The sequence below is a fragment of the Chaetodon trifascialis genome, chromosome 7, assembly GCF_039877785.1.
Source record: "Chaetodon trifascialis isolate fChaTrf1 chromosome 7, fChaTrf1.hap1, whole genome shotgun sequence".
NCBI classification, from domain to species: domain Eukaryota; kingdom Metazoa; phylum Chordata; class Actinopteri; order Chaetodontiformes; family Chaetodontidae; genus Chaetodon; species Chaetodon trifascialis.
In genome coordinates, this window is record NC_092062.1 from 11,902,501 (window position 1) to 11,918,965 (window position 16,465).

The following is a 16,465-nucleotide window of genomic DNA, read 5'->3' on the forward strand; positions in this document are numbered from 1 at the left end:
GCATGCAAAGTTTCATGTGTTGTCCGTGAAGCCAACCCCTCCTCCACAGCCATTCACAAACACTTGGTGACATTATTCATTAAAACTTGGCTTTTGAGAATGTGCTAAATGTCTCTTGAAATTGTTCCAAAACCTCCAAAGGTGTCTCATTTGGGGACCATTACACACATGTCAACACACAGTTTACAAAAAGCCCATCAGAAAATGTTCCAACTAACCAAACGCAGGTCGGTTTGATAAACACTCTCCTAATCATCTCAACACTGGCATGGATTAGGTTTCTCCTCTGGCTCGACAAAAGCACGGGGGCTACAGTATGACTAATCCACTGAACTTGTAAATAGTTGTAAATGGTGTCAGGACAGAGAAAACAAAGAGAGCGAAGGGGACTTCCTGTGTTTATAGAGGACAGGGGGCAGACCCTGAATGAGTCAGTGCACCAGATTACTCCATCTGTCCATCCATCCATCCATCCATCCATCCATCCATGCACCCACCGATCTTCACCATCTTAGATTTTGATTTTTTTTTTCTACTTACTTTTCACTGTCTTGCAATATGTGCACACTGTGCTGTCCATACTGTGTTTGTGCACATATGCATATAAATCTCCTGTCCCTTCATTATATCTAGAAGACGATTAAACCCAGTGGGCAAGTACAGCTTGGTATCACTGGCCCAGAATGTGTGGGTCAGACATGGCCCCTGGTCCAACAGAGCCATGATTAATGAACAAGCAGAGAGGGAGAGGATGAGCACGGGGAGCCAAACATGAAGCGGACGGGAGGGAGACAGAGAGAGATCTCTTTCTCTCTTTCTCTCTCTCGTTTTATCTCTCTTTCTCTCTCTCCCTGTGTCTGTGCCTACTGCCTACTTCAGCAGTTTCACAATCCCCGACTGGCCGGCCAACCAGCCAAGCAGGCCGTGCTGCTCCGTTCCACTCACACATGAGCAGCAGCAGTGCAACAACAGGAAAGGGCCTCCTCTGCTTTCGCTTGCAGGTCCTGTCTCCAACCTCCCTGGGGGCGGATCTTGTTATTATCATTAATAACTGTAGCCCGAGCAGAGATAAACCTTCAGCATTCCAAAACTCTTGGTTTTGTTTATGAGATGGTGTTGCAAGAACAGATAAATTGGGGGTTTATTTAAAGGTTTTCTATTTTGGACAATGGTCTGCTCATCATAGGGAGAGGGCTGCTGTCTGTGATTAAACACTGCCATCCAGTGGTGGATTCAGGGCAGGATGCACTTAAAAGGAAAGCTGCACCACGTGTCTGTCATGTGTTCACTCTCCCTCAACAGGTTTTGCTACTTTCAGACACAGGGACTGTTTGATATACAGTGATTCCTGTAAATCATGTATGTTACCAGGCTGACTTTTCTGAAACTGCTTCAATTTGACATGCTGCATTAATTGCACTAGTATGCTACAAAAATTCCAACATTCAACATGCTTTATTGAAAATGTTTGAGCATGGTTGGAGGGAGCCTGAGAATTAAGAGTTTCATTACCAGTGACTGAATAATTGTTTCTTATGACAATGAAGCTCTTGAAACCTGATTAGCAGTATGGAAAGATTCTGGAAATGACGCAAAGTCAAACACTTAACTGAATACTACGCCTTGAAACTGACAGGAACAACATGCAGAGCTCCATCCTCTTCTCTACTTTATTCATCTTTGTCATTTCATTTTCCTTGACTTCCAGGATCAGGCAGGAAGAACGAGCGAAGAGAACGGAGGAATCGCAACAACCGGAAAGATAAGGAGAACCAGGAGGGTCGGCGGGAGAGGAAGAGAGAGAGGGAGCGAGAGAGGGAAAGAGACACAGGTGAACGTGAAGACTCTGATAACAGGAACAAAACAGAGCACAGGCATCGCAGAGGCCATGACACAGACCCAGTCACCCCTGGAGAAGGCCTTGTACAGTAGCGCTCTGGACAGAAAAAGTCTAGCTCCTCCCCATCCTCCTCCTGTTATCCTCCCATTCTTCCTTTTCCAAAACTCCCCCACCCTCACCCACTGTTCACCCCCCTCGACCCCTCTCTGCAGGGGTGTTGCTGCTACCTGTATGATTTGAATATAATGTTTATGCACAAGCGGGATGGGGCACATGCAGCCACAAGGCTTGGGCCACTATGGACTTTAAAAAGTCTTTTTTCTACCCTGTAGCCTCCACTCCTTCACTTCCACCACTGAGAGAGTGTCTCTATTGAGAAGTGCAGGAGACACTGCTGAGACTGCTGTTGGGACTGAAGAACAAAGTGAGAAATGTCTGTGGAGGACCGGCTGACAGACAGGACAGAGACAAAGACGTCATACTATGTGCTTGTCGATGTGGTTATTTAATGGGGCCCCGTTACAACATTGCGCGTCATGGTTTTTGAATGTAGATTTTGCAACATTATGTAGAACAATTGTTTATTATTGTTGTTCCTGTTCTTTAGATCTCTATTTTATTTGGTGCAGAATTTGTAAAGAAAAAATAAAAGTGAGTTTGCTATTGCCATCTTGTGACATCTTCACAATCACTGCAAATGACAGCTGCAGGAGAATCTGCACGCTGTCGATCAAAGGAGTATGGTCAAAAGCTGAAAACCATTAACATGTGTTCTGTACGTCTTGGACAAAAGCTAGTTTTATCCAAATATGTGATAAATCTAATCTACTTTTGGTTTTTCCTTTTGTGTAAATGGAATCTGTGCTCTCATTAAAGCTCCTTGAGTAGGAATCAAAAGCACCTGTATGTCAAATAAAACTATAATGGGTTTGTACCTGTGTCTATTATCTGTCTCTCATCTGATTGTCCTCTTATGCAATCCGTATGCAGCTATCAGTTCTTGAGTCAAAGGTTGCCATGGGCTCATTTGGGTGGACTGCAGTGGCAGTAGGGCATCACATTATGTCATAATACCCCAGCACTTGCTGTAGATATTGACATCCTGTAATGATGCAACCAAAATCAGTGGGATCTTTTCTAATATACCTACTATGACCTGTTCCTCTATTTGAATCATCAAACATGCAGCTTAAAGTGATCAAGCTACTCACAGTTCTTATTCTTTATGATCATTTTGTTAGTCTGGTTTTCGCAGGACAATAGGTCTGAGATATACATTTTCTAATGAAACTGATTCAAGTGTATGATCAGTTTGAATCACTTCTCTAACAATAACTTGTATGCATTTGAATAACCCATACCTGCATACCTACAATATTTCACTGCCTATGAAGTTTGTCAATGGACCAGAACTGAAATGTGAAATGAAGGATGATCACTGATCCGGATTTACCTGCTTAGTCTCATGTGTCAGCGGCCTTCCAACAAGATTCAGATGTACACTTTCAAAACAAATTAGTTTTGTAGAGTAAAATCAAGAAATAAAAAAATCTTTCTTTTTTTAACAGCTGAACTGTTTATTGGAGTATTTTTGCTCATCAGTAACAACTATTTGCATCAACAGGCAAGATGACAGCATTTCCCCCTCATTCATTCAGCAGAGAAATTCACATTAATGCAGACTGTACATGAAAATATATGAGATTTTGTTTAAATTTGACATCTGCAAAATATAGATAAATCACAGTACAGTATGTACACAAATACTAAGTGCAAGATAAAGCCATGTTTGTAAAGGTAAGTATACATAGGAAAAATAACCATGGTTAACACCATGATTTCTGAGACAAGATGACTGTACTGCTTAAACACAAACAAAAGAGGAAACACTGTGACAGATCTTGAGGTTTACCCAGATGCCTTTTAAGTTAAGACGGAACAAATTATCAATCAGCTGTTTTGTGTTTTCAACTAACTCAATGCCCCCTGTTCACTTCATCTTAGCCACAAAATCCTCGCCCTTCTTGATGGAACCCTTCAGCTCGTCCATGGCATCGGCCACCAGCTTCTCCTCGAAGGCACTCAGCTTGCCCAGCCCAAGGTTCTTCTCAATGCCGTTCTTCCCCAGGAGAAGAGGTGTCGAGAAGTACTTGCACTCGGTCTCCTCGGATCTGACGAAGGAGCACTCCACCACACCCTCCTTTCCATTCATGGCATCCAGGACGGAGAAGGTGAAACGGGCACCGGCATAGGCCATGGAGAGGGTAGCAGATCCGGCTCCGGCTTTGGCCTTCACCACCTCTGTGCCAGCCTCCTGGATCCTGCCGGTCAGCGCAGACAGCTGATCAGCAGGGAACTCCACTTTTGGCGTGCACTGGGAAATGAGGGGAATGATGGTCTTCCCAGCGTGACCTCCAATGACTGGAACATTGACCCGAGCTGGGTCGAGGCCTTTGAGCTCTGCCACGAAGGTGTTTGCTCTGACAATGTCCAGGGTTGTGACACCAAACACTTTGTTGGGGTTGTAAACGCCATGCTTCTTCATGATCTCTGATGTAATAGGGATGGTGGAGTTGACGGGGTTGGCGATAATACAGATCATTGCCTCAGGGCAGTTGCGGGCGCAAGCATCGGCCAAGGTGGCTACAATGGTGGCGTTGGTGTTGAAGAGGTCATCGCGAGTCATGCCTGGTTTTCTGGGCACGCCGGCGGGGATGACCACGACGTCGCAGCCCTGCAGAGCAGCATCCAGCTGGTCGGGACCCATGTGGCCCGTCACCTGGGCCCTCGTCTCGATGTGGCTGAGGTCTGCAGCCACCCCGGGGGTGTGGGCAATATCATACAGGGAGAGGTGACTCACCAGGGGGCTATTCTTGAGAAGCAGAGATAGCGGCTGGCCTATGCCGCCTGAAGCCCCTAGCACCGCCACCTTGGCGTTGTTCTGCGAGGAGGTGGACAGGCTCCGAGCGAGGCTCACGGTAGGTCTCACGGCGCGGGAAAACATTCTGTTTCTGTGATTTCTTTTGTTAATTGAATGAAAATAAAATACCTGAAGAGCCCCTCTCCTCTGTGACACCAACGTCCTCTAGCCACGAGCGAACAGGAAGACTGTAAACTGTCATGCGTAGAGGATATGGGTCGTGCGATATTACGTCAAATTGCGTCAGCGCGTACTGTTACGTCTCTGTCTTTATTTCAACCTCTTTTTTCGGAGGAAAACAAAGCCAGTTAAGACTGGAAGTCGGTAAATTAACATTGGAAATCAGTGCCGTTACAAGAATTACAACTGTACATCAGACCAACACAGCAAAGTCCAACTGTACGGTACGTACGCGGTCGTCACATTGTGTCTGTCGTGAGAAAATGCTTCTTGCTGTTTATGTCGCTCTGCTAAAATAAGCTAGCGCCGTCAAATGAACTCCGTCTATTTGCTGGAGTCAGAGTGCTACCACTAGCCTACCCAGCGTTAGCTACAACAGGTCTTATTGTTGTGATCGCTTTGCCAGTCGAGAAATATGTGTGTACTCTTTTACATGTGTGTGCGCGCGTCTAACGGTAACAACAAGCAGCTTGCTTCTGATTAGCTGCTAGCTGTGTAGCTACCTAGTTGGCTTCCAAACTGTCACCGCTTAATATGAACATTAACTTAAATCGTTAGCTGTTGATTTGACTCGAGTAGCGTTAGCTGTGTTCATCATTAGCCCTGTCATAAGGCCAGCTGGGTTAACACAAACTTGTATTACCTAACACAAGTCACTAACGTGACATGTAGTCGGACACTTAACAGCAGTCCTTTGTTCCGCAGACTTAAGTAAACCCTTTGGTTACATATCAGTCAAAGCTAAGTGAATCAATGCTAACTTGTAGCTAATCCCCTTCCACATCAGACAGAAAGTGCAACTTGTTTGTCACATTGTGTTTTTACAAAAGGAATAGCTTGACATTGTGTATCGCATTTGTGCTTATTTGCAGGACTGTGCGAAAACAAACACATTTTCAACGACTGCTCTTTTCCTTCTGGCAGTGGCAAGTTTGAAGGTCCATCAGCTCTCCTAATGATACATCAGCATTAAGGCTACTTCCAGTAAGTATCAAATATCATGTCTGTCAGCCTTGTTTCAGGTTACAGGTGGCATATAGATTGTCGTGTCATTTGATATTTACAATTCTTAGTTCGACTTTATCATGGGACTGTTTGTTGTGTAGTGACAGTGACTTTAGCTTTTTTGTGCTATAAAAGATTGTGACAAGTGTTTTTATTGCAGATGATCCATCTTACTACAATTTCTGATCATATGTCAATCTAAAAACAACAACAATCTCAATAATAATAATAATGATCTTGAATGCTGATTTGTCTTTTTCAAAATGAATAATATTGATAAAAGACAGGAGAATAATCCAAACTTACTTACTATAACCTTTATTTATGATTGTCCCCTTTCCTCAGTACTTCCTGAGGATGGCTAGTTGTGGGGAAGTAGACCACTCTGTTAGCTCACTTCCATCCAGTAAGAAAGGCAGCAACAGCGGTAGTGGAAGTGGGAACAGTGCAGAATCATCATGCTCTGGCTCCAGCAACTCATCCCCGGCCCTGTCTGTACCAGAGTGTGCCATCTGTCTGCAGAGCTGCGTCCACCCAGTCCAACTGCCATGCCATCACGTCTTCTGTTTCCTGTGTGTGAAGGGAGCTTCCTGGCAGAGCAAACGCTGTGCCCTCTGCAGACAGGAAGTACCGGATGACTTCCTGGAAAGGCCTACGCTTCTCTCCCCAGAGGAGCTGAAAGCTTCAGCGGGAGGTCGGGGTGGGGCAGCAAGTGATCACGCTTGGTATTATGAGGGCCGTAATGGTTGGTGGCAGTATGATGAGCGAACCAGCCGAGAGCTGGAGGACGCTTTCTCCAAGGGCAAGAAAACAGCTGAAATGCTCATTGCTGGTTTTTTGTATGTAGCCGACTTGGAAAACATGGTGCAGTACAGGCGCAATGAGCACGGTCGTAGGCGCAAGATGAAGAGAGACGTTTTGGATATCCCCAAGAAGGGAGTGGCGGGACTGCGTTTGGACACTGAAGGTGTTTCTGGGGCCATCGGGGCAGCAGGTCGAGAAAACTCTGCTGATGGGGCTGATACCACAGTAGCAGGTGTGCAGCAGCAGGTTACAGGTATCCCATCTACTGTTACAGCCCCTCCAGCCACTGCCAGACCTCCCACCTCCCTTGGTGGTCAGCCTGGCAGCAGCAGCAGCCCCACCCTGGAGGATGCTCTCTCCCAGCTGCAAATCAGCCTCAGGCCCACACCTTCTCATGAGCGGTCTGAAGCTGGGGAAGGAGAGGAAGAAGACGAGGAAGAGGAGGCCTCACCCTCCAGGTCCTCTGACCCTCACACCTCTGTGGACGAGTCTGGCTCTGGAGACTGGAGCGATGATGAGGAAGAGGAGGATGAGGAAGAGGAGGGGGGAGATGAAGAGCGCGTGGAGCCGTGGGAGGGGAGGCCACGGAGGCAAAGACTGAATCCAGAGGACAGAGCCCCTCCTGGCGCAGAGTCCGCCTCCCCCCCTTCTTCATCGAGTAGCAGTGGAAGGTCCAGGATGCCCGATGGCCAATGTACAGTGACTGAAGTGTGAAGTCATCATGGATGTCATCATCACCAAATGGCTATGTTCCATTTCATTAATTTATTCCTCACTGTATGCTGTTGTTCACTCTCTCACGGATCAGATGTGGGCAGACTGCTTGATAGAAGAGAAATCAAGCATAACCTTCTCCATGTTTTTAGGTAAACACCTCCATTTTGGGTTCACAATGATCTGGATCTATCTATATCATTTGTTTACCTGCCTCATCCACAAAATAGCTAGCCGGTAGAAGCAATGTTGGGTTTCTGTTCTAGCACTGAGACAGGAGGTACAGTTTGGTAAACAGCCAGATGGATGTAGCTCGTGTGAGCCATGAAATCTCAGAACTGCCTATCCAGCACATCATGTGAGGTAGGTTTATCAGACTTATTGTGGTGTTCAGCTGCCATCAGTCTGCTCACTTTCTGCCATTTGGTTGCAGGCACGATGAGTCTGTTCTTTTTAATTTCCAAAAAAAGGTTGGAAATTAAACGGTAAAAGTTACTCGCCAAGATGCCTCTCCCCCTGCAAGGTATTCTTGTGTTGACATTTATGATCCTAATACCTGTAGGGTTGCTGGGAGTCTCAACCAGATCTGTGACATTAGAGAGAGAAAGCATGAATGGGGATGTTACTTTTGGAAATGGAACCGTGTCTTTATCCTTATGAACGACTGCATTCTAATCATCTACACTTTAACTCTCTCAGCTAACATAGCACGCAGACATAAGCTTGTTGGAGCTCAGGTCATCTGACTACTCTTGCAAAGAATTGAATCCTCGCTAACTTGTCCCCAACCTCTCCCCTCCGAAACGACTTCCTGACTTCAGATTTAACTGATTATGAAGCTTTTCCTGCAAAATTCTGAAATGTAACTTAACTTTTGAAAGTATGTCATTTGAGAGCAGATTGTACTAAAGTACTTACTGATACTATTAAGGCATGTGTGTTTTTAAAGTTCACACTAAATGTGCTACAACATAGTAATGTAAATCAGGAGCCCACAGGATCATGTGGCTACATGCCTGAAGGGTTTGTGTTTTGATTTCCATTAAGCTGCAGCTTTCTGAAATTTTCAAATCTGTGGAGATGAAAACTACTGTTCTAAACGAATGCACATAATAGAAGTACATATCGAATTGATTTTAGCTTTTCCCAGCTTTAAATAATTGGCATTTTAATGTGAAGTATCAGTGTTTTCCTTTTAAAGCTGTTGAGGCCTCTGTGGTCTCGTGAGTATTCTTATTGTCCCTGACTGAAGTATTCTCAATTGGTGTGTTTCTAAAGTTTTGTGATTTGTGCATGTTTGAAGAGAGAGTTATTTAAACACTACTGGTTGGCAGGATGTTGAGAACTGGTATTTTTTTGGGTTGAGTTTGAGTACATGTTTTTAATTTGTGTTTGTTTTTGTGTTTCTGGTTGTAAATCCTCTTGTGTATGATGTCTGAGGCACTAAGAGAACAAGAACATGCCACTGCTGTTGGCCACCCTGCAGAGATGTCAAGTTACGTTATTTTTATATTTCTTACATGCTTACATCATCAGCTCAGTCTTAGACTTTCCATTCTGAAGAATAAAGTTTGTGTAACAGTTTTTGCTTGGCAACTTTTTTTGTTACATGGTTTGTAATTTAAGAATAAATTGTGTCATTTCATCATCCTAAAAGGGTTTGTTGGCTTCTCATTTTGCCATGTGATTAGGGTGCACGTCTTTTTTTTTTTTCTCTTTTTGAAATGGAGCTGTCTTGAGTGTTACATAAGTCGGACTATCAATGGGCCCATTGTACGTAAGATTTGACCCCATTTAGACACATTTCCACCTGTAGAGATTTTTCTAGGGGGAAAAAACTCATTCTATCCACTGGATGAGGGACTGAAGTATTCAATGTCTATATTTACTATATAAGCATCAAAAAATGAGACTTGGATTAAGCAGGTGACATATGGACAAAAGCTGCTATTGCAGGATTGAGTGAAGCCACTGTAGTCTCTCTAATTAGCCATACATACAGTCAAAATGGGTCTAACAACAAAGAAAGCATGAACTAATGCATAATGTTAACAGTATGTAATACAGCTCTTTGTCTGTCAGTGGAGACGGTATAGACAAGTTTTTAATGTACAGTACATCATCACGAGGCCACCTTCTTTGCCTCATTCACCTTGTAGGTGTTTGGTATTCTGACCACAGCAGCCATTAGCGCTCCTGCTGGGTGTCTGGCCAGGAAACATGGCCTCTGGAAGGGGAGCCGGAGATTAAGGCCCGCCATCCTTCAGGGACCTGTCCTGTTCGTGCCATTTCAGCCTGTGCATGTTGCTTCTGTAACACTGAGTTTGCTGTATGGACTCTAAAGCTTCTTAAAGAATATAGTATGGATATCTCAACCTCAGCAGCATTATCAAATCACTGAGAGCCGTCGTGCAGAGTACAGAGTGCTTTTACCTACAGCTAAGAATGTCCCAGTAGAATAGAAACAGAGTGGGGATAATCAAGGCCACAATGAGCACAGGAGAATCTGAAGGATCCGCTGAACTGACCTACAAAACTGAGGTAAAGAGGAAAGAAATGCAGCAGCTTTACTTTCAATCCTGCAGACAGATGCTGATGCTTCATGCTTGTTAAACCTCATCGGTGTCTTATCTGTATGCTGCTGCTATGTGTCTGCTTCAGTTAGGATCAGCCTGGCAGGATCTAATCAATACCATAATCCCTTTTTGACAGCGTTCATTTGTTTGACTGATGGGGACAGGGGGGGTTCAGAAGATGGAGAATGTAGTCCTTTTAGGCCCTTGTTTTCACACACTGAACATACCCATGGAAACATAAAGAGCATTTTCACTGTTCTATTACAGAATATGCTTTAATTGAGAGGATAAATCTAAGAAATAAGCCTTCATATAGAGTATCAGTCTACAGAGTAGATATGAAGACGATCATTTCTCAGGCTGGCTGACACTGGTTTGTGTAAAGAGGAGGCTGTTACTAAGATATAACGCCAAAGGAGCAGGGGAGTCTTTATTTATGGTGTTAATTCAGTTCTCATCCTCAAGAACACCATCCTCATTTATATTTGCAATATATGACCAGAAAAGAGCATTATCAGCATCACTGTTTGTATCTGAGCTCCTACTCTTGCGATAAGTAGGCACAATGTTACAGAGAGACGCCAAACAAAATACTGCACAGTACAACCATTTAAGTATGTGACGATGAGCAATCTCTCATTATCAGTGTATTACAAGAAAAATACTTATAAATATCTTCAGCACACCAAAGAACTGAATATGTCTACTTATGTCTATCAAGAGTCAAGGACAGGTCTTTCCAAATATGTTGCAGTTGAACATCTTGTCTGATCTCAGAAGTTCTTATGAAAGTGAACAAAGACATTCATTTGTGTTTGGACTTGCTGGCCAGAGCCTGCAGGTTAGCTGGACCGCCCCACACCGTCCCGAACACATCCCTCTCAGTCCTCAGAGCCTCTGACAGGGGGAGCTCCCTCCCTGACAGCACGACCTTCTTCACGGCCCGGATCACTGGGGCAGGTCCTTTTGTATAGCAACTGAGCCAGTTCTCAGCCTGCTGCAGCAGAGTCCCTGCGTCCTGCTCAGCCTGAGGGACCTCCAGGACTCCGTCAGCCAGTCCAATCTGCAGGCCAAGTTCAGGGTCCACCTTCAGAGCGCCACCAAGCAGCTTCAGGGCATTCTGGCTTCCGATGGTGTGGACGAGTCGCGCGGCGCCGCCCCAGCCTGGGACCAGGCCCATGTGTTTGTGGACAAACTGGATCACACTGCCAGATGCCATTAACCTATGTTAAAAAGATGACAGAAGTTAGGTTAGGTTAGGAAACTTTAGGATGAAAGTAGTGTAAAATGTATGATCCCTTCTATAAAAACATTACCTGAAATCGCAGGCAGTGATGAGTTCTGCACCGCCTCCCAGCGCTCTCCCCTCCACCAGAGCAACAGAGATCAGAGGCAGCCTGCACTGAGAAAACTCTTCTGTCAGCACACCATCGTGCACATTGCATAACAGCTAAACTCCTTTAAACTTATTTAAGGTCTGGCTGGTTGCTGCTGTTTTAGTCTGCTCTGGTATTTACTGGAGCTGTAGAGAGAAAAATGAGAGCCCTTACCTGAGAAGCCTTGTGAGAGCATTCTGCATGAACATACACATCTTCATCCCATCCTACAGGGTAAAGTATACATCCAAGAGACAATGAGACAAAGACGAGCAGAGACAAAGGCAGAGAAATGCAGGCATGCAGACTGATTACAGAAGACAACCACAGCAAAGAAACATTGTGAAGAGGCTCTCTGCTTTTCTACCTGTGGGTTAGATATCGCCCTGACAGCGTTGAGGTCCGATCCAGAGCAGAAAGTTCCAGCAGCGCCCTGAACAATCAGGCCTTTACCATCGGCCCAGCCCTCCAGCTGACTCACTCTCTCCTCCAGATCCACCATCATGCTGCCTGGGAGGAAGCAAAAACTCAAAACTATAAACTAGGCTGAAGCGTCATTTGTTTCAAGTGATCATTTAAATACCAAATCTGTGCTAGTCATTCCAAAGAAAATATGCAGTGTTAAATATCACCTTACCAGAAAAGGCATTCATGCGGGAGGGGTTGTTGATGGTCAGCACAGCGACGCCAGACTCCTGTTTGAGCAGATCGATGGAGCCTCCAGGAAAGGCCTGCAGTTTGTCTCTGATCTCCTCCTGGCTGAAGCCATGGATGCTGGAGTACACACAGCCCCTGCTCTGTCTCTGCAGCAGCCTTAGAGGAACAACATTTATTCAGTTTATTTAAATCCTGTCAATCAATACACACATCCAGCCCTCAGTTACAATAGTGTGTATAAAGTACATTACCAGTAAATATGTTGTGTGTTGCTGTTGTTCTTTACATTAGTAGATGCTTGCTATTAGATAAATGATAATTTAAATCAAACTGAATATACATATGTGTGATTGTAGTATAATGAAATGTATATCTAATGGAAATCAGACAAGTGTTGCTCAGGACTGAGATTTAATGCTGGCACTCACAAACAGGAGGTTGAATGCTTTTAACGCACTTCCTCACCTCTCTGTAATTCAGCCTGGAGGAGATATGATACAGAGCTGCACAAGCAAACTTGTAACCCATAAAAATGAACCACCTCTGTTTCTGACTCATTGTAGTCATGAGTCAGAACCAGAGAAGTCATGACTTTTAGAGATTAGCATTTCACAACTCTCAGCACCTCAGAAAGGTTTATGTTTGTGATTTGTGAACAAACCATAGGAGTCCAAAAGGGCAGACTTGATGTTCCTTTATTTACGACTTTATTTACTATGACCCGCATGGTGACAAACAACCCTGGCCAGACTCCCTCACCAGGCCCAGGCTCCACAGCTGCTGCTCCTCACCGGCTGCCGCCTCACTGCACACAGTGCCATCCTGCAGCAGCATGGAGAAGAAACATGAGAGAAAATATTCACCTTTCACCTTCATTTGGAGAAATGACCTTAGACATGTTAGCCAATGAAAAAAGAGGCGGGCAAATATTAAGGGAGTGTTGGTATTTGGGGCTTTTAGTAGCAGGCCTTGATGACATGTAAAATGAGGAGAGGCAGATATAAGCACTTGAAACTCTTCATTAATAATTACCACAGGAACAAGTCATAGATGACAGTGATTAGTTTTATTAGCTGTGGCCCTGCAATCAGCTGGCGACCGGTTCAGGGTGTACCCCGCCTCTCGCCCATTGTAGCTGGGATAGGCTCCAGCCCCCCGCAACCCCGAAAGGGATAGGCGGTATAGATAATGGATGGATGGATAGTTTTATTAGCAGGAAGCATAAAAAGCTGCAACCTTTGAACCCTCCACTGACATTTAGAAAGTTACTGCTTAACTAGCACAATATATAATAGGCTGCTAACGACGTGTAACAAGATATGAGATTAGGTCTGTAATATTTAACTTATTTACTGTAACTTAGTGCTACTCGATACATTCAGTTTAATGGAAAACATCCAACCCTCGCGTCTCCACACTTTTCTGGCTGAAACCACTGCATTAAGGAGGCAAGCCGGCCCACTAACTATTGATAAATATTCTTTCAAAAAGCACAAGTGACGCATCAACGTTATGAATGACTTTATGAACTGTTGTTTTGCAGTAGACCATTGAATCTTGTCATGTGGAAACTAAATGTCACACAAGGTTCAAGTGTCCCTTTCTTTCTGTAATACGTACGCACGCAACGAGCAGCAGAGGGACTTAATGAGTTGTATTTCGTAAAACATATTTAACATGCCGCTATGACAAACGATTTAGCAACAAAAAAGCTAGTGCCAACCTTGTTTTCAGAGTGCGGTGCGGTGTAACTCTTAAATCTGTCCCCCTGGAAACTAGAGCTCTTTGAAGTAGATAATGGCCGCACACAGATGTTGTTCCTCAACGTCTCCACATGGGGGCGGAATAATACCGCCATCAACAATTATGAGTTAAGTTTATTTGTCCACCATCACCTCTTGCAAAAAGTCTAATTAATTGTGCAACTGCGTTATTGGGACACAAGCTTTTTACACAACACTCTACCAGTGATCATTTATTGTTCAACGTGAGTTGTAATAAGAGTCATTATTGGCCAATGCACTGCACAGAGAGATCTGCCCTTTGTCTGTCACAACTCTGTAAACACAGCATACTGAAGAACTGGCTTTTGCAGACGTGTCCTTATTCAGTAGTATTGACAGAGGCCTTTCAGTAACACCTACAGGTTACAGCACAGCATTGGCACAGGTAGGTGACAGTTATATTCACATGGCCTGTTGTCCGCTGAAGTTTTCATTATTGTACTTGGTCCACATGAGGACGAAACAGCAGAATAGCATGTTGTGTTTGATTCAAGCCCCAAAACACTTTTTCTTGACACCAGTGAGCTAAGTCTTAATCTTTCTGGGGCAGCTTCCAAGTCTAACACTGAGTCAACGTCTTGTTAAACAAAAGTCTGCCTGCAGATTTTATTTTATCTGTGGCCAAGCCAAACAACTTAGATGCATCTTCAAATGTCAGTGATGAACATTATATGTATGTTTTTAAAGATATTAAATGGGGGATTTGAATATAACAACTGAGGTTAAAGGTGGAGTCAAGAAAAGACTGTGGCAAAATGTACTTTTACTATTGACTTAAGGGCAATAGTTATGTTCTGGCTTTGCATTTTTGCCTTTAAAGGAATCCTTACAAGATGCAGCCCTTGTTTGAGGAATGGCCTTGTTCAGCTCTCCTAGAAACATGTAATATCATACCAAGAGGGATTACCACCTTTCTGAGGGGCAGTAAAAGTGTGAATTGCTCTGGGATCGTAGTACTGTGCAAACACAGACAGACATAAATTACTGTTGACTTGTGGTATGCTATTAAAATAATTTCACACCAGTTATTGAGATAATTTGTCTGACCGTTGCAAATACTAAAGTTTGTCAAGATCCCTACGATTTTATCTGGGCCTAAAAGAGACAAGTGGAAGGTCTGATAGGAGATCAAGGTCATGTTTGCTGACTGAGAGTAAGAGATGAGGGCGTCCAGGCAGTGAGACAAACAGGCATGAACAAACAAAAACAACAGGATGATATAAAGACCAAGAGACTTGCAGGAAGAGGAGGGAAAATGTGCCAAGACAGAGGGAGGTTGAGACACATCCTGTCCTGTGGTTTGATCTATGGCTACTGGAAGCGTAAATCCTTCACTTCTATCCACACATCCTCTCCTGCTATTCAGAGCCCTGACCATATCTGTGAAAACAAACTAAGGAACTGAAAATACTTTTCTGTTTCGGCTGGATCACTGAGCATTCCAGAAACATGCTGAATCAATAGTGTAAAACACATTTAGGAGTCGCAAAAGGGATTGTGTGTGGTATTATACTCACATATTAATAACCATCACTGCTGTAGCATCTGTACGAAATCTACTTTGGAGGCACATAGTTTCACAATTCCATTCAAAGGAATCGCTCATATTAAGTATTTTGCACTTTAAGGTGTGATTATTTGCTTGGATTAGCTGTTGAAGACAGAGTAGGGTATTTTTCCCTTAATGGGTGGTTTTGTGGAACCAAACGTCTTCATGACTGTCCTGCAAACACAAAACGTCAGCAACAAGGGTACAGAGCACTGCATCCAAGACTGCAGAGGACTCAACTAAGTTTAAAAGTCCACACCTCTCCGGTCTATTTAAAGGTGGGGAAGGAATTCCAAAAGGTCGGTGGGACTCTTCCCAGGCAGGAATTCCAGACGCACTGACTCTCCTTCTTGCTGTGTACAGTACATTCAGCGAGGTCAGCCAGCCTGCAACCTGTCACTAAATATCACTCTGTGAAGTGCAGCACCTGGGGGACGTGGTGGCTTAGTGGAATTTGTATATATGGCGGCCTCCAAGTCACCCACAAGTGTGTGTGCACATGTCTTTCAGTGTTTAGGTTTTGGTGTATGATGAACTCTCCAGTGTGGCCTGTCCAGACTGTTTATGGTTTTTTATGTACTTTGATTCCCAAACTATTATCTCACTGTGCCTGTCTGCTCTCATTCATCCTCTGCTCAGCCCTTTCAGTCATTTTGATTAAAGTCAGCCCTGCTGTTTTATGATCCCTCAAGATATCAGTGATGCAGCCGCAGCCTCCAGCTGATAATGGGAGCCTGTCTGAAATTTCAACCTGGCTAATGGGAGAGAGAGAGAGAGAGAGAGAGAGAGAGAGAGAGAGAGAGAGAGATTTCACACATTTGTCTATATGCATGCACAAATGTTGAATGTATGCCTGTGTGTCTTTCAGTGACTGTGTGAGTGTACACAGCCTCTAAAGTGATGCATCAGTGTACTGATCGATACGCAGCTGTCTGAGGCTCCACAGGAAGTCAGGGAATGTGCAGCAGTCAGCATGGCTCTATACCAACTCACCAAGATAAGAAAACACACACACACACACACACACACACACACACACACACACACACACACACACACA

General features: G+C 44.2%; 4 protein-coding genes across 8 annotated transcripts in view; 2 read left to right on the plus strand and 2 right to left on the minus strand.

The window, feature by feature from the left end:
• Positions 1–2,783, plus strand: part of rspo3 (R-spondin 3) — a 16,651-nt gene extending 13,868 nt beyond the window's left edge. Inside the window, exon 6 of the mRNA XM_070966814.1 lies at positions 1,709–2,783. Within this exon, the coding sequence (XP_070822915.1) occupies positions 1,709–1,932 (224 nt within the window). The 3' untranslated portion in view covers positions 1,933–2,783. The remainder of the gene's footprint in view (positions 1–1,708) is intronic.
• A 613-nt stretch (positions 2,784–3,396) lies between these two features.
• mdh2 (malate dehydrogenase 2, NAD (mitochondrial)) lies at positions 3,397–4,954 on the minus strand. The gene has a single exon (XM_070967190.1). The coding sequence runs from the start codon at positions 4,842–4,844 to the stop codon at positions 3,831–3,833; it is 1,014 nt and encodes a 337-aa protein (XP_070823291.1). The 5' UTR covers positions 4,845–4,954; the 3' UTR covers positions 3,397–3,830.
• Positions 4,955–4,995: 41 nt separating this feature from the next.
• LOC139334246 (E3 ubiquitin-protein ligase rnf146-like) lies at positions 4,996–9,111 on the plus strand. 4 transcript variants are annotated; one of them, XM_070967018.1, is made up of 3 exons: positions 4,996–5,164; positions 5,865–5,924; positions 6,291–9,111. In XM_070967018.1, exon 3 carries the CDS (start codon positions 6,303–6,305, stop codon positions 7,461–7,463), a length of 1,161 nt encoding a protein of 386 aa, XP_070823119.1. In that variant the 5' UTR covers positions 4,996–5,164; positions 5,865–5,924; positions 6,291–6,302; the 3' UTR covers positions 7,464–9,111. The 4 variants fall into 4 exon arrangements, with proteins under 4 accessions (XP_070823119.1, XP_070823117.1, XP_070823118.1 ...); XM_070967016.1 differs by having other exon boundaries at positions 5,016–5,164; positions 5,813–5,924; XM_070967017.1 differs by having other exon boundaries at positions 5,040–5,159; positions 5,813–5,924.
• A 1,186-nt stretch (positions 9,112–10,297) lies between these two features.
• Positions 10,298–13,835, minus strand: echdc1 (enoyl CoA hydratase domain containing 1). Of its 2 annotated transcripts, XM_070966592.1 has the most exons (7): positions 13,796–13,835; positions 12,832–12,894; positions 12,053–12,228; positions 11,783–11,925; positions 11,590–11,642; positions 11,356–11,436; positions 10,298–11,262 (listed from the first exon to the last, which is right to left on the minus strand). In XM_070966592.1, exons 2-7 carry the CDS (start codon positions 12,891–12,893, stop codon positions 10,845–10,847), a joined length of 933 nt encoding a protein of 310 aa, XP_070822693.1. In that variant the 5' UTR covers position 12,894; positions 13,796–13,835; the 3' UTR covers positions 10,298–10,844. The 2 variants fall into 2 exon arrangements, with proteins under 2 accessions (XP_070822693.1, XP_070822694.1); XM_070966593.1 differs by lacking the exon at positions 13,796–13,835 and having other exon boundaries at positions 11,897–11,925; positions 12,832–12,999.
• Positions 13,836–16,465: the final 2,630 nt, after the last annotated feature.